The 15690-nt window shown below is 47.2% G+C and overlaps 1 protein-coding gene across 1 annotated transcript; it reads left to right on the forward strand.

Moving 5' to 3' along the window:
* The first annotated feature begins 208 nt into the window (after positions 1 to 208).
* MPLKIP (M-phase specific PLK1 interacting protein) lies at positions 209 to 14828 on the forward strand. Its single transcript, XM_034416026.3, has 2 exons — positions 209 to 565; positions 14283 to 14828. Exons 1-2 carry the CDS (start codon positions 209 to 211, stop codon positions 14487 to 14489), a joined length of 564 nt encoding a protein of 187 aa, XP_034271917.3. The 3' UTR covers positions 14490 to 14828.
* Positions 14829 to 15690: the final 862 nt, after the last annotated feature.

The raw sequence follows: 15690 nt of genomic DNA on the forward strand, positions 1-15690 counted from the left end.
ACGTTAAGAACACGCAAGTAAAACGTCTCAATTTCTAATTCACACGGAAGAAGACGTCAAGCCGGCAGCGCGAAACGGAAGACGCTCGACGGAGCAGTTTCGAAGGAGGGCTGCAATCGAATCGACCCGGAACTCCTCCTCCTCCTCCTCCGGAGTTTACAAGGCGAAGGAAATCGGCGGTTGCTGTAGGGGCATTCACGAGATCGCCATGTATCGGCAGGGCTTCCGGCCTCCCACTCCGCCGTCTTCGAGTGGCTCCGGGTTTTTGAGCCCTGCCTCTGGAGGAGCCTCTCCACAAGGCTATCGAAGCCCTCGCCACATGTCGCCTTACGGATCCCGCTCGCGGCCGTACGACATTTCTCCTCGCTCTCCCCGCTTCCAAACGTGCGGGGACGGTGGAGGCTGGTTTGGAGGCTCGGCAGGGGCGCACACACCATGTAGGCCCCACAGCGCCAGTCCCAGCCACTTGGCTCCCTACAGTGGTGGCAAGTCCCCCGGAGGAGCATTTTACCAGCAGCAGCCCTTCAAGCAGCCGCCTTCGGGGGGCTACCAGAGATACAACCAGGTATTTACTGGGGGAGGAGGGGGGTAGACATAACCGGGGTCGTTCAACGGTTCAGCCATTCAGCCCCTGCTGATTTCTGAATTTGCGTAGAATGAAGCCTGCCCTTTTTGCACGCCTGTTTAGTATCCAGTCAGCAGACATGTAACATTCAATTATGCCTTTTAACATGAAATCGCAATTATGCCGAATATTGATAGTCTAAATACGTGTAAATCGGAAATTTAGTACAAATAAACGGGTTTCTGTTAAGTTGGGGCTCTGAGAAAAACGTCTGCAAAAAAACTGAGGAGGATCGTGGTACTTTCAAGGCCTGGAGGATCCAACCACTAGATATGTATAACAAACCTAGGCAATCTATTCCATAAAATAAATAACAGCCAGGTTTATATACCATACAGTATCTTTGACAGTTTCTGGATTGACTACTCTCTGAGAAAATCAAGAAACACCCCCTTTTTGAAAATGAAGGATGTTTCTGCCCCCCTATTTTTCAACAAAAACAAAGGATTTTCCTCTTCATTTGTTTCTGAACCCCATTCGGACCCCAGTTGAGCAGTTCCAAAATTCAGGCTGAGGATGAATGTAAACAACCAGATATGCACAATATTGATTGATTTCACTCATATGAGAATAAGCCCTATTAGACACAGGAGCCTCTAACTTCTAAGTAAACTTGCATGCACTGAAGATTTCAGCTCTAAATTTGCACTCCACTGAATTCCTAACAGAAAAAAATAGGATGTTCAACCAGTTTCACAAACTGGTAGTAAATACTTGTGATAATATGTGGGAACTTGGAAGATGGGAGAAAAGACCCATAGCCTAAGCCAGGGGTCTGCAACCTTAAACACCCAAAGAGCCATTTGTACCCATTTCCCACAGGAAAGAAATCACTGTGAGCCACAAAACCTTGATGGGCGTGGCCAACTCAATGTTACTCACTCCCACCCAGTCACATGACACACACACACACACAGAGCGATGCCGACCCAGATTTTGTGGCTCCCGGTGTTTTCTGTGGGAAACAGGTATCTGTCTCTGTTTCTCTCTTTCCCTCTATCTCTCCCTCTCTCTTGTCTCTTCCTCTGTCTCTCTCTTTCTCTCTGTCTCTTTCTTTTTCCCCTCCCTCCCTCTCTCTCTTTTTCTCCCTCATCATATCTCTCTGTCTGTCTGTCTCTCTCATGAGCGTGTGTGTGTGTGTGTGTGTATGTGTGTTCCCTCTTGAACCATTTCCAAAAACATGTTATTCTTCTTTGGGTGCTTTTTACCATATAATCAAGAGTCATTTCAGGTTTCCAGATAAAATGAAGCTCTTTTGTCCCCTGCTGTGACTCCCTGTTGGCTGAACCCACCACTGGTTGGCCCCTCCCCTTCCCAGTCATTTCTCGCCTGGCCTGAGAGGGAAAGGGCAACGGCGGGGGATGGAGACTCACTCCATATTCCAGAATAGAAGCAAAGCGCCCCTGTACTTGTCTTATCACTTGGGTACTTCTTCCACCCCTTGTTGCTGTGCTCACCTCAGTCGCTCAGGGAGATGCGCAACTTGCTCTTCACCCCAAGACACTGGCCCGGCCCAGTTGCAGCTGATGCTCTGTGTCGTAATGGGCTCCAGGAGGAGGAGGGGATGTAGTCTCCCCCATTGTGAAGCGCTAAATTTAACTGCTGCACAAGACACTGAAAGAGCAGTGGGCAAGCCATGGAGGCGGCGAGAGCAGCGGCATTGGCCGCAGCCAGGCCGGGCCAGTGTCTCAGGGCAGACAGCAAGTTGCGCATCTCTCCAAGCAACCAAGGTGCGTGCAGCACTAACAGCCTGAAGAAGCACCCACAAGACCCAGCAAATACAGGGGTGCTTCACTTCCGCTCTAGAATATGGAGGGAGTCTCCATCCCCTGCCGTCACCCTTGCCTTCTCAGGCTAGGTGAGGAGTGACTGGGAGGGCGAGGAGCGGGGCCAGCCAGTGGTGGGTTCAGCCGACAGAGAGCGACAGCAGGGGGACGAAAGAGCTGCATGCGGCTCTGGAGCCACGGGTTGCCGACAACCGGCCTAGGCAACCGACTGAGAAGAGGCAGCTTAGTCCACAGGAGAAGCTGGAGCTTTGGACCGCGTCGTGCCTTTGCGGCCTCTGACCCGATGCCGATCTCAACTGGCTCCTTGGTTTTCTGAGGAGCTGAGAGAGATGAAGCGTCGGAAAAGACGCCTAGAGAGCATTTGGAGGACTAGCCAATCCGACTCCGACCGGACACAGGTGAGGTCTTATATCAAGACCTACCTAGTGGCGATAAAAGCGGCAAAGTCTAACCACTTTTCCGCTCTTATCGCATCTGCAGAGAACCGCCCAGCCGCCTTGTTTAGGGTGACCCACTCCCTCCTCCGGGGGGGAGTGCGGGAAGATCCCTTGCAGGGTCGCGCTGAGGATTTTGTGCAATTCCTGCACGATAAAGTCGCTCGGATTCGGGATGGCTTGGACTCCGACTGGATGAGTCCACGGGAGGAGACGAGGGCAGGTCTTGAGAATGTTACCTGGGAGGAGTTTGATCCTGTGACTCCCGAGGATGTGGACAGGGTTCTGGGTAAGATTAGTGCCGCCACGTGTTTATTGGACCCGTGTCCCTCCTGGTTGGTGCTGGCCTCCCGGGAGGTTACACGAGGCTGGCTCCAGGGGATTATAAGTGCTTCTCTGAGTGAGGGTGCCTTTCCTGCCGCCTTGAAAGAGGCGGTAGTGAGGCCCCTCCTCAAGAAGCCTTCCCTGGACCCGGCTGAATTAGCCAACTATCGTCCAGTCTCCAACCTTCGTTTTGTGGCGAAGGTTGTTGAGAGCGTGGTGGCACGACAACTTCCCCGGCACCTGGATGAAGCTATCTATCTAGACCCGTACCAGTCGGGCTTCAGGCAGGGGTACAGCACTGAAACGGCATTGGTCGCGTTGGTGGATGATCTCTGGAGGGCTCGGGACAGGGGTTGCTCCTCTGTCCTAGTCCTATTAGACCTCTCGGCGGCTTTTGATACCATCGACCATGGTATCATGCTGCAGCGGTTGAGGGGGTTAGGAATAGGGGGCACCGTTTTGCGGTGGTTCTCCTCCTTCCTCTCCGACCGCTCGCAGTTTGTGTTGGCAGGGGGACAGAGGTCGACCTCGAGGCATCTCGCATGGGGAGTGCCGCAAGGGTCGGTCCTCTCGCCTCTCCTGTTCAACATTTATGTGAAGCCGCTGGGTGAGATCATCCGTGGTTTTGGGGTGAAGTGTCATCTGTACGCTGATGATACTCAGCTGTACATCTCCACCCCAGACCACCCCAACGATGCCCTTGATGTGATGTCCCGCTGCCTGGAGGCCGTGCGGGCCTGGATGGGGAGGAACAGGCTCAGACTCAACCCCTCCAAGACCGAGTGGCTGTGGCTTCCGGCGCCCCGATATAGTCAGCAGGTGCCATCGCTGACTATTGGGGGTGAATCTTTGCCCCCCACAGAGAGGGCTCGCAATCTGGGTGTCCTCCTGGACGCACGGCTGTCTTTAGAAGAGCACATGACGGCCGTGGCCAGGGGGGCCTTTTATCAGGTTCGCCTGATTCTCCAGTTGCAGCCCTTTCTGGATCGGGACGCCTTGCGCACGGTCACTCACGCCCTTGTCACCTCCCGGTTGGACTATTGTAATGCTCTCTACATGGGGCTCCCCTTGAAGAGCACTCGGAGGCTCCAACTGGTCCAGAATGCGGCCGCGCGGGTGGTTATGGGTGCAACCCGTTGCGCCCACGTGACACCCCTCCTGCGCGAGCTGCACTGGCTCCCAGTGGTCTTCCGGGTGCGATTCAAGGTGTTGGTTACCACCTTTAAAGCGCTCCATGGCATAGGACCCGGGTACCTTCGAGACCGTCTTCTGCCACCAATAGCCTCCCACCGACCAGTCCGCTCCCACAGAGAGGGTCTCCTCCGGGTGCCATCAGCCAAGTTATGTCGGCTGGCGACACCCAGGGGGAGGGCCTTCTCTGTGGGAGCTCCAGCCCTGTGGAATGAACTGCCCCCCGAAATACGAAAGATTTCCGACCTCCGGGTGTTTCGCTGCGCTCTGAAGACCCTGTTGTTCCGCCAGGCAGGGTTACTAACATAACGTTTTAAATTGGGGTATTTTAAATTTCTGGGATTTTAATTGGAGCCTAATTATTTAATGATTTTAAATTTTAAATTGTTGTCGTGTTTTTTGTGTTTTTAAATAGGCTGTACACCGCCCTGAGTCCTTCGGGAGAAGGGCGGTATAGAAATAAAATTATTATTATTATTATTATTATTAGGAGAAAGGCTAGAAAGCAATGCAGAAAGGATCTCCTTAGTTTTTGAAGACTAAAAAAGAGAGGTTTGAACTAATCATTTATGAAGATTCTCAGTTATCCAAGTAATGTTTGTCCCAAAGGTGCTTTTCAAAAGGCAACTGGATTTTCTTGGTTTTTTTCCTTGAAAACTTTTCACTTCTCATTTAAGAAGCTTCTTCAGTTCTAACTGAATATTGGGGAATAGATCATTCTTTGTATTCATCTGATTGTTAGCATTCTGAAGGTCAGTCGGTTAGTTCTCAGAGAGTTTGAGTCCACTTGGGGATTTATCTGTTCCAGTGGTGGGTTGCCCCCGGTTCGCACTGGTTCTATAGAACCGGTAATAAAACCGGCAGGAGGCTCCACCCACTGACCCTGATGTCATCAAAATGCTTCTGCGCTTGCGCAGAAGAACGCACAAGCACGCACGCACGGCCCTGTTGCGAACCAGTAGTAAAGGTAAGTAGAACCCACCCCTGATCTGTTCCCTCAGGGTCACCTAAATCAGAGTGCAAATGAATGTGGAACCTTCTTGGGATTGCTGAAAGGATTGTGCTGTAGACAGGAGATATACCATGTTTCCCTGAATACAACCTATTCAAAAAGTAAGGCCTAGCCTGATTTTTTGGGGGTAAGCCTAATATACACCCTACCCCAAAATAAGTCCTAGTGGTGGGTGTGGCCAGCACAGGAAGCAGCCTTTCCCTTCCCCGGTTAGCTAATGGCAGCTGGGCCCCTTAATGGCGGCCTGCGGATCAGCTGAGCTGATTGGGAGCTCCTTCTCATTCTATCTCTCTGGATGCCTGGAGGTGTTTCTTGTACAATCTTACCAGCCCCAGCCCTGCTGCGGCACCAGGCAGCCTCCCAGCTGAGGTCTCCTTGAGTCCTGATCCAGGCCTTGCCATACCGGGGGGGGGGGGGCACCGTCAGCTGACGAGTCCAACGATGAGCAAGGCTGTGGCAGCGGGATACATCAGGACAGCGCTGGCCAGCCACTCATCAGCAGATTGCTCTCCTGGCTGGGTATGGCCACGAGCAGCACCGGCAGGCAACGAGGTGCGTGGGTGGCGCGAAGAACAGGAAGGCGATGGCGGCGATGGGACTTCCGGTGGCAGTGCAACACAGCCGCTCATCAGCTGTTCGCCCATGCAGCCATGCACATGCTTCCAGCCATGCTTCTTAGGACTCTGCACCATGCTGTCAGCCCAGCCACACCGGTGGGACCGGAAGTCCTGTCGCCACCGTTACCTCCCTTCTTTGTGCCAGCCGCGCACCTCGTTGCCTGCCAGTGCTGCTCGCAGCCAGACCCAGCCAGAAGAACGGCCCGCTGGCCGGTGCTGTCCTGATATGTCCCGCCACACACACACCCCTGCCTCCTAATCAGCTCAGCTGATCTGTGGGCCACGGTTAAGGAGCCCAGCAGCCATAAGGTGACCATGCTCGCCGCCTCCTACACCTCAAAAAAAATAAGGCCAACTGCTTATTTCGGGGGTCAAAAGAAAATGACCCAGTGTCAGGTGTGCTTCCTTCAAAGTCCAGGAAAGAATGACCCAAACTCCATGTTTTATAGAGGAAGGTACTTTTACTAGAAATGAAGTGAACGCAACCACAGCTAAGCTGAAATTAAAGCAATAGGCACGAAAAATGCATATAGAAAGCATCCCCTCCCACTGTCCATCGTAAATCATCCAATCCAAGGGTCAGGTGGAAGCACATCTGGCAGCGTCATCAATCAGGAATGCCACAACGGTTACCCGATAGCCACTCCAAGGATTCAGTTTCGTTTCTTCCGAAGCCACGCCCCTCCTCCAGCACGCTTCCCCCCCAAGCTCCCTAGCTGTCCCCCCTCCCGGTTCCTATGGCAGTCAAAGCAGCAAAAGTGGAGGCTGACATTCGGCCTCTCTGCAGAAGAGATGTTAGTCCTAAACAGGGAAGAGAAAAATGCAACACAGAAATTACAGTTTATCAGGGTATTTGGTATGAAACAATTGTACTTTCCTGGGCGCCCGGACATCACGTTTATTCACCCATTCATCTTGAGATAAAGGAAAATGTTTCCAGGCCACCAGATATTGCACTTTACCATGGTGTTTCCTATAATCTAGAATTTCCTTAACTTCAAAATGTTGTTCCCCCTCTATCAGTATAGGGACCGGGGGAGAACTTTGGTCCGGATGCAAAGGGGATGAGTGTTCTGGTTTTAACAAGCTAACATGAAATACAGGGTGTATTCGTCTCAGAATTTTTGGCAATTCCAATTCAACTGTTAACTGGGTTTATGAGTCTAGTGATTTGGAAAGGACCCACATACTTGGGTCCAAGCTTTTTGATTTCTGGGAAGTCTGTAAATATTTGGTGGAAAGATAAACCCTGTCACCCACTTGGTACACTTGTGCCGGGGACCTTTTTTTGTCAGCCTGGGTTTTATGTGCTCAATGTGCGTCATCTAAAGCTTTTCGAGTTACTGCCCAAGTACCCCGTAGCTGTTCTATCCACTCAATCAAAGAGGGGTTCTGTGGGTCATCCTGTGGTAGCTCAGGGATCGGCACAAACTCCTAACCAGACGCTTTCTTAAATCCGGTGCTGCTATGTATGGAGTTATTGTACGCCACCTCTGCAAATGGCAATAGGTCCACCCAATTATCTTGCTGGTAATTTACGTAACATCTCAAGTACTGTTCTAAGACGGCATTGGTTCTCTCACAAGCCCCATTAGTTTGGGGGTGGTGGGCGGAGCTTAACCCCTGGGCAGAGCCTATCAACTTTAAAAACTCCTTCCAAAAGTGGGAAGTAAATTGTACACCCCTGTCTGAAATTATATATTTTGGAGCCCCATGTAATCGGTAAACATGACGAATAAACAATTTTGCAAGGGTTTTAGCTGAAGGGATTTTAGAACAGGGGATGAAATGCACTTGTTTGGAAAACAGGTCCGTTACCGCCCAAATGACGGTGCAGCCTTCACTTTCTGGTAGGTCCACAATAAAATCCATGGATATTTCTTTCCAAGGGGCATTCGGCCTTGCCACACTCTGAAGCAAACCGGGCGGTTTCCCCGAAGATCTCTTAGCCGAGGCACACACCCGACAACTAGCTACATATGCCTCTATGTCCTTTTTGAGTGCAGGCCACCAAAATTGTTTTTTAATGAGATGCAGAGTTTTAACAAATCCAAAGTGGCCTGCCGCCTTGGCATCATGAGCGTACTGCAACATTGTTACTCTTAAACTGGCAGGAACATACAATTTCGCCCCAATCCAGGCTAGACCATCACGGAGTGTACATTCATTTGAGTGGGTTTTAAACCATTCGTCGGTTCTCAAAGCATCTTTCAGTTTCTGAAGTAACTCTCCCGAGAGGGCTGGATCAGTCTTCGCCTGTGCCCTGGTAGTCATTGGCGCTGCTAGTTGTGTCAAAGGGATGATAGGACAAACCACTTTCTCCTTGGTGCTGTTGTATTGAGGCAATCTGGAAAGTGCATCTGCCATGAAGTTCTTTCCACCAGGAAGGTATCGTAGAGTGAAATTAAAACGGTTGAAGTGCTGGGCCCAACGGGCTTGCTTGGGTGACAGTTTACACGGTGTTTTCAACAGCTCCAGGTTTTTATGGTCAGTCCAAACTTCAAAAGGGTGCTTTGCTCCTTCTAGAAACTGTCTCCACGTTAACAACGCCCATCGCACTGCAAAAGCTTCCTTTTCCCATATGGCGCATCTTCTCTCGGTTTCTGATAATTTACGGGGCGTGTAAGCACAGGGTTGCAATTCCCCTTTTCCGTTTTTCTGCAGAAGTACTGCTCCCATGGCCACGTCGCTCGCATCAGCCTGTACTACAAAAGGTTCTTCCATGTCCCGATGTTTGAGGACTGGTTCAGCAGCAAACAATCGTTTCAATTTTTCGAAGGCCGCTTGACAGTCCATAGTCCATTCAAGGAGTCGTGAGGGCCTTGGTTTTGCCTCAGCTCTAGTTTTCAGAAGATTTGTTATTGGCAGCGCAATTTTTGCAAACGAGGGGATAAACTGTCTATAGAAGTTCGCAAATCCCAGGAAACTCTGTAGTTGTTTGTGGGTGCGTGGGGCAGCCCATTCCAATATGGCCTGAACCTTTCCAGGGTCCATCTGGATATCCGATATGCGATATCCAAGATAGTCAGTTTTGCTTTGGTGGAACTCGCACTTAGAAAGTTTGGCATATAGTTCAGCAGCCCTGAGTTTTTTCAGGACCATTCGCACCAATTTCACATGGTCGTCCATGTTCTCTGAGTAGATAAGAATGTCGTCCAAGTAGACCAGGACCCCATTATACAGGTGCTCATGCAGTACTTTGTTAATCAATTGCATGAACACAGCAGGGGCTCCCTGTAGTCCAAACGGGAGCACTCTAAACTGGAAACATCCAAGTGGGCAACTAAATGCTGTCTTCCATTCATCCCCCTCTTTAATTCTCACTCGGTAGTATGCCTCCCGTAAGTCAAGTTTGGTGAAGATTTTCCCCTTTCCGAGGTGAGATAGCATGTCCTTAATGAGTGGTAGGGGGTAAACGTTTTCCACGCAAATCGCGTTCAAATTTCTATAATCAATTACCAAGCAAAAGGAGCCATCTTTCTTTTCTCGGAACAATACCGGTGCCGCCACCTTTGGTCTGGCTGGTTGGATAAACCCCCATTCTAGATTTTTATCAATGAAGTTTCGCAACTCCCCTAGTTCACGAGGGGTCTTTTGGCTTAGGGAGCTTCACCCAGGGAGTATTTCAATGGTACAGTCCGTAGCTCTGTGGGATTTTTGGCTTAGGGAGATTCACCCAGGGAGTATTTCAATGGTACAGTCCGTAGCTCTGTGGGGAGGTAGCACATCCGAGGCCCTTTCACTAAAAACTTCACGGAGATCCCAATACTTTTTTGGAATCTTCTCTCCTTCAATGCGGCCTACTGCCACTTCTGCTCTTTCGGGTTCTATACCTTCCTCAATGGGGGCTTCTTTCCTTTCTAGCCTCGGTTTTCCAGTACGAATATGCAGGACCCCAGTTCTCCAGTTAATCCGTGGGTTCCATCTACGGAGCCAGGGCAGTCCAAGTATTAGGGGTCGTTCCATGCCAGGGGCCACAATAAATCTGAGGCTTTCTACGTGATCCCCCAATTGCATTTCAATAGGTTCGGTCACAAAGCTGGCCGGGCCCCCTCCTGCAATCGATCCGTCCAACTGACAGAACGCAATGGGCCTTTTTAACATTTTAAGCCTCAGGCCCAATTTCTCCACCACTTTCGAGCTGACTATGCATCTGGTGCACCCAGAGTCTAATAAGGCTAACATCTGCGCATTTTTCCCTGTGGATGGCACCCTTATTTCTATGGGGACGAGCATGGGGTCCTCTGTTTGACTCACCAGATCGTCGGAGTTCGTCCCGCTGTCGTCTGCGGTGGTCGGAGTTCCCAACTAACCCTGGTTTCGGGGAGCGAACTCAACGACTTCTCCTTTCAGGGCGGTATCGCGGCCTTTTGCTGGCGCTTTGTCGGCCTTCTTGGGGCCCGAGCCAGTAGATTTTGGCACTGGCTTGGAGAAACATTCTTCCGCCCGATGGCCTTCCTTTCCACATTTGTAGCAGGTGAAAAGCTTCGATTTGGGTTTGAATTCCGCTCTCCCCGCGGCCGCCTTTGGCACTCCTTTGCGGTAGAAGGAGGATGACGGGTCTCCTGTGCGGCCTGCTCGGAGTCGGCTTCGGCCCAGTTCGATCTCCACATCCTCAGCTACTATGTACCAACTCTGCAAGTCTTCGGGGACCCCCCCCCCCGCCCTCTACAGTCCTTGTATATTTCTTCATTCAGCCCATCTTTGAAACTCTCCAGTAGGGCCGCTTCTGACTACCCTGTCATGTAAGGTGCCAGCTCGCGAAATTCTTGTGTGCATTCTGCCATTGATCTTCGGCCCTGCTGGATGCCCTTCATTCTGAGTCTCACCTTCCGTTCAGCTAGGTGGTCTTCAAACCGCCTCCTAAGAGCCCCCATGAACTGGTGGTAGTTCCTCAGCAAGGGGGAGTTATTATTGTGGAGGACCACCATCCATTCAGCGGCTACTCCCTCTAGGACGTTCGTCACGCATCTCATTCGAGCCGCATCTGATAAGTAGTCCTCCCCCCAGGCCTGCATGTGGTTCCACACTTGGGTCAAGAAAAGCCCCAATGTCTTTGGATTCCCATCATATTTTCCGGTTAGGGGGGAATTTTTGGGTTTTTACGCCTGCGGGGTGGGGCCTGCAAGGCTGGGGGTCCCTGGGCTGCTGCATCCCCCACTTGAGCTCCCGAAGCCTGAGATGTTCCTTCCCCAGCTTCCTCTTCTTCTCCCCCACAGGCTGTCTCTTCTGGATCCCCCCTGGGGCAGTCTCCTCCCTTCTCCATAGGGAACCCATAAGACTCGGCTTTTTCGGCTTTCTTCAACATCACGGAAAAGTTGTAACGCCTGCGCCATCATGAGGCTTTCGTTTTGCTCTTGCAGCCACACTGCCTCTCTCTTGCGGGGTCTGGAGCTGGTTACTCCCTGGGGGGTCCTCCCCAGGTCCGGCAATCTTCCTACTCCTCTCGACCATCTAGCTTCCTCAGGCTCCTCTCTCAGTCGGAGTTTTTCCATCTGCAGCCTTTTTTCTCTGCTTGAAGTGTAGTTATTGTAGAACCAGATGCTCCCATCTGGTCTTCTTCACTCTCCTGGTCCGACATAATTTGTTGTCAGCCCCCTCGGTGGTTATCCGGGATGGCTGGAGATGAATTTCAGTTTATTGTCAGGTGTGCTTCCTTCAAAGTCCAGGAAAGAATGACCCAAACTCCATGTTTTATAGAGGAAGGTACTTTTACTAGAAATGAAGTGAACACAACCACGGCTAAGCTGAAATTAAAGCAATAGGCGCGAAAAGTGCATATAGAATGCATCCCCTCCCACTGTCCATCGTAAATCATCCAATCCAAAGGTCTCCCAGGGTCAGGTGGAAGCACATCTGGCAGCGTCATCAATCAGGAATGCCACGACGGTTACCCGATAGCCACTCCAAGGATTCAGTTTCGTTTCTTCTGAAGCCACGCCCCTCCTCCAGCACGCTTCCCCCCCAAGCTCCCTAGCTCTCCCCCTTCCCAGTTCCTATGGCAGCCAAAGCAGCAAAAGCGGAGGCTGATACCCAGTCTTATTTTGGGGGAAACACGGTAGTTGGTGTCATATCCCTCTCCCTCTGTGGACAGAGGGCTGTTCAATTTTAACATAGATAGCCTCTTTGATCCCTCTTTCAAATCAGTGATCTTATCTGTCCAGAATGTGGACTTTGCTTCAAAACTCTTCCAAATGAGTGACATTTGTCTTTGAAATGCAGATGGACTGCTGAATCTTGCCCTGGTGGGTTTGTTCTCCTTTGTTGTGCCATGTGTTTGTGAAGTGGTTGTTTTGTTTCTCCAATGTATAGATCTGGAAATGTCTCACTGCATTGTACTGCATATACCACATTGCTCAGTTTGTGTCTGGATGTTTTATCCTGGGGTGGATCTGTTCAGCCTTTATTTCCTACTCCAGGACGCAGACCCCAATATAACTTCAAAGGTGGCAAAATTCTTTGCTGCAGTCGTGGCTGGAAAAAAACTGGGGAAGAGACAGGTAACCCCTATGGCAGAGGATCACTAGTATTGACAGTATAGATTGTACCTGAGGCAGTAGATGGTGTACTGTCGCAAGATCTATTCATATTTGTAAAATATACTCCCCTCCTATGTGTATTTTAATTTGGTCTCTGACCGCAATAAAAGCAATAAAAAACCTTCAGTCCAGTGGTATAGAATTCTGATCATTCCCATTTTGTAATCAAAAGACTTCCTAATTCTTTCTCTCCCCCCACCTGCAGACTGTGCTGCCTCTTACAGACTAATACCTTAGGCTGCAGAACTTCCTCCTGTCTCCCAAAGTCATTTCCACATTCCATTACAGTATTTGACTGCTGTAGAAGACATTAAGTAATCCCTTTTATTCAATCTGTCATTTTATTTCAGTAATTGGCCAGTAGCACAGATCTTCTGAAAAGTCACATTTATCTAGCCAAGTATCAATTTAGCCTAGACACCATAGAAATTGACTAGAATAAAACAAAGTTTTATAAAATATATAGCAATTTTTCTAAAATTATAAGAATTTTGGGAGTAAAAGTGTAAGTCATTATGCAATGTGAATAAGGCAATTAAATTTATTTATTTAGGAAATTTATATGGCCACATACTCACAACTAAGTGACTTACAAGCAATAAAAACACAGCATAGAAAATTTTAAAAAAATAGTAACACACACACACCAGCGACAATGATTATTTAGAATAAAAGAATAGTCAAATTACTGACCTAAACTATATAGTACTTTTAATATTAAAAATCCATAGAAAAATTGTATTTAATATTATAACTAGACAGATATGAGGATATATTGCATAAAGAAGAAGAATACATAAGGCGGAATTAAAATTTAACCTCGAAGTTCAAATCCTATTATAATGACTGTCTATGGATTACTTGGTGTTCCCTAATTTCATTTTGATAGCAAGCAAACAACAAAATTCTGAGGACCAAGATTTCCACAGTTCAACCTGGAGCTACAGATAATCTCTTTTATTTGTTTTATCTTTATTGATACAATGACTTAATAAAACAAAAATCAGAATCAATTGACTGTAAGGCTATAATATATTGTTATAGAACATTGTCATTAATGGATGGCTCCTTTTGTCCTATAAAGCAGGAGTCCCCAACCCCTGCGCCATGGCCCAAAACTGGCCCTGCCTCTCACATGGAACATCCCCATTCCCCCGCCTCCTTATATAGGCTGCCAAGACAGAAAGGTTGGGACTGCTGCTATAAAGCACACATTTACTTGAATAAAATATTAATGATATAATTATTACAAGAAATCCTTAATTTAGAACCATTCATTTAAAATATGTTCGAAGTTATAACACTGAAAAAAATTGACTTACAAACAGTCCTTGCACTTAGGACTTATGCAGCATCTTAGTCACGTGATCAAAAGTCAAGCACATATGAACAAAGCATTTATTTATGACAGTTGCAGCATCCTGGGATCATGTGATCACCATTTGAGACCTTTGCAGCCAGTTTCTACAAGTCAATGGGAGAAGCTAGATTTGCTATAAATAGAGCTATTTATAACTTTCTATACTTGTTTTAATATATTCTTTAGGCATTAACCATCTCAGCATTTTTCTTTGATTATAATTTTCAAGTGAGAATGTAAAATAACAGCTAGTTACTAATGTGTACAAATTACTATTTTTTAGGGTGGATAGAGGTATTGAAGAACTTATGTAAAGCTGATACTGAATGCAAAAATATACATATATAAATTTTAATTACATTCTTTTCTTTTGCTTCATGACTTTTCTCGAAGGGATCACCCCGAATATCGACTCCATTTGGTACACCACATGGGAAAGAGAAAACACTGTCAAATGATGATATGGAGAATTATTATAAACCTTCAATGCTTGAAGACCCATGGGCAGGCCTAGAACCAGTGTCTGTTACTGATGTTAACCAACTATTCAGCCTTGAACAAGCAACACACTGTGGTAGAAAAGGGAGATATTTCAGCTAAAGAACTTGCAAGTTAAATATGTTTGTGAGATACTGATATGTTTGTGAGAAACTGAAATAGAATTGCCTTTCTTAAGATGATCGTTAAGCAATGATCATACATTTTAATTTCCATACTTTTGTTCTGCTATTTTGACAAGACTTTATACTGAAAGAAAGAAGATACTTTTACACTTCTGGATATACAGAACAGAAATACTAAGAATACATTCTTAGCCATTCTTTAATTAGTTTGACATTTTCAAGGGTCTTCCTGAGCAAATTGTTTAAGATTGTAAGCTTCTTGAGAAAATGTCAAAAGAAGAATTTTAAAATAAAATATATTAATTTGTATTACAAATATTTTACTATTTTTGTTAATCATACTTCAACCTACATTATTAAAATCCTTTGGGTTAGGTTGGGTTTTTTTTTATAGTTGTGGGTAATGAAATACTGAACATGCTCCCAACAAAGCTAACTCACACTGAAATCTATAATCTATACCCTAATAATAGGTATGAAAATATGCTGTAACAAATGTCATAAAATAGGAATATCATGGAATCAGAAGGGAAAAAAGCATAGAAACATGGCATTAATATTAAAAATTCAAGATAGCTGATTAAAACAAATAGCATAAAATATATACAGGTAGATTTTTAATGTTTTCCCAAGAATAGTCTAATCAAATTGTTAATGGAAAGCATTTCCCAGCATTGGAACCACCATCAAAAAAAGGTGATTCCAGTAGACTGCACTTAAACCTCTCCTGGTTGACATATATAAAAGATTTTCTAGTGAGTACAGTAAAAACTGTTCCTTCAAATAGAAATACCCAAAAAGAGATGCATCTGATAATTCTCATGCACTTGCCAGTGCACTTACGTAAGCAATCAAGGACAATACAGGATCAAAATGCACCTCCAAACTAGGTGCAATCCTTTTGGGAAAAATAACCCTATTGAGAACAAGAAAATGTCTATTCTGTTTTGAGACATCCCTACTTATTAGTCCCTTTGACCTGTTAATTTCAACATACTGGTTGAGTCCAATATGCAATCTGGTCCAAATGGGAGTAAAGTCAAGGAGTTTGAAATTGATGAAGAAGAATAGTAATCATGAGTGTCATCATTATAAATGTAGCACTCAACCCTACAATCGCTGGTAACCTTCCAGTGGTTACATATAGTTGCGGAGTTTCATGGCAATACAGGTATTGC

Source organism: Pantherophis guttatus, chromosome 4 (assembly GCF_059756535.1).
Source record: "Pantherophis guttatus breed Tessera chromosome 4, ASM5975653v1, whole genome shotgun sequence".
Classification (NCBI taxonomy): domain Eukaryota; kingdom Metazoa; phylum Chordata; class Lepidosauria; order Squamata; family Colubridae; genus Pantherophis; species Pantherophis guttatus.

Excerpts from the sequence above, each read along its gene's own strand:
- MPLKIP (XM_034416026.3), top strand. The coding sequence starts at position 209 with ATGTATCGGCAGGGCTTCCGGCCTCCCACTCCGCCGTCTTCGAGTGGC. Across the intron at positions 566-14,282 it reads GCTACCAGAGATACAACCAG|GGATCACCCCGAATATCGAC; the intron begins GTATTTACTGGG and ends CTTTTCTCGAAG.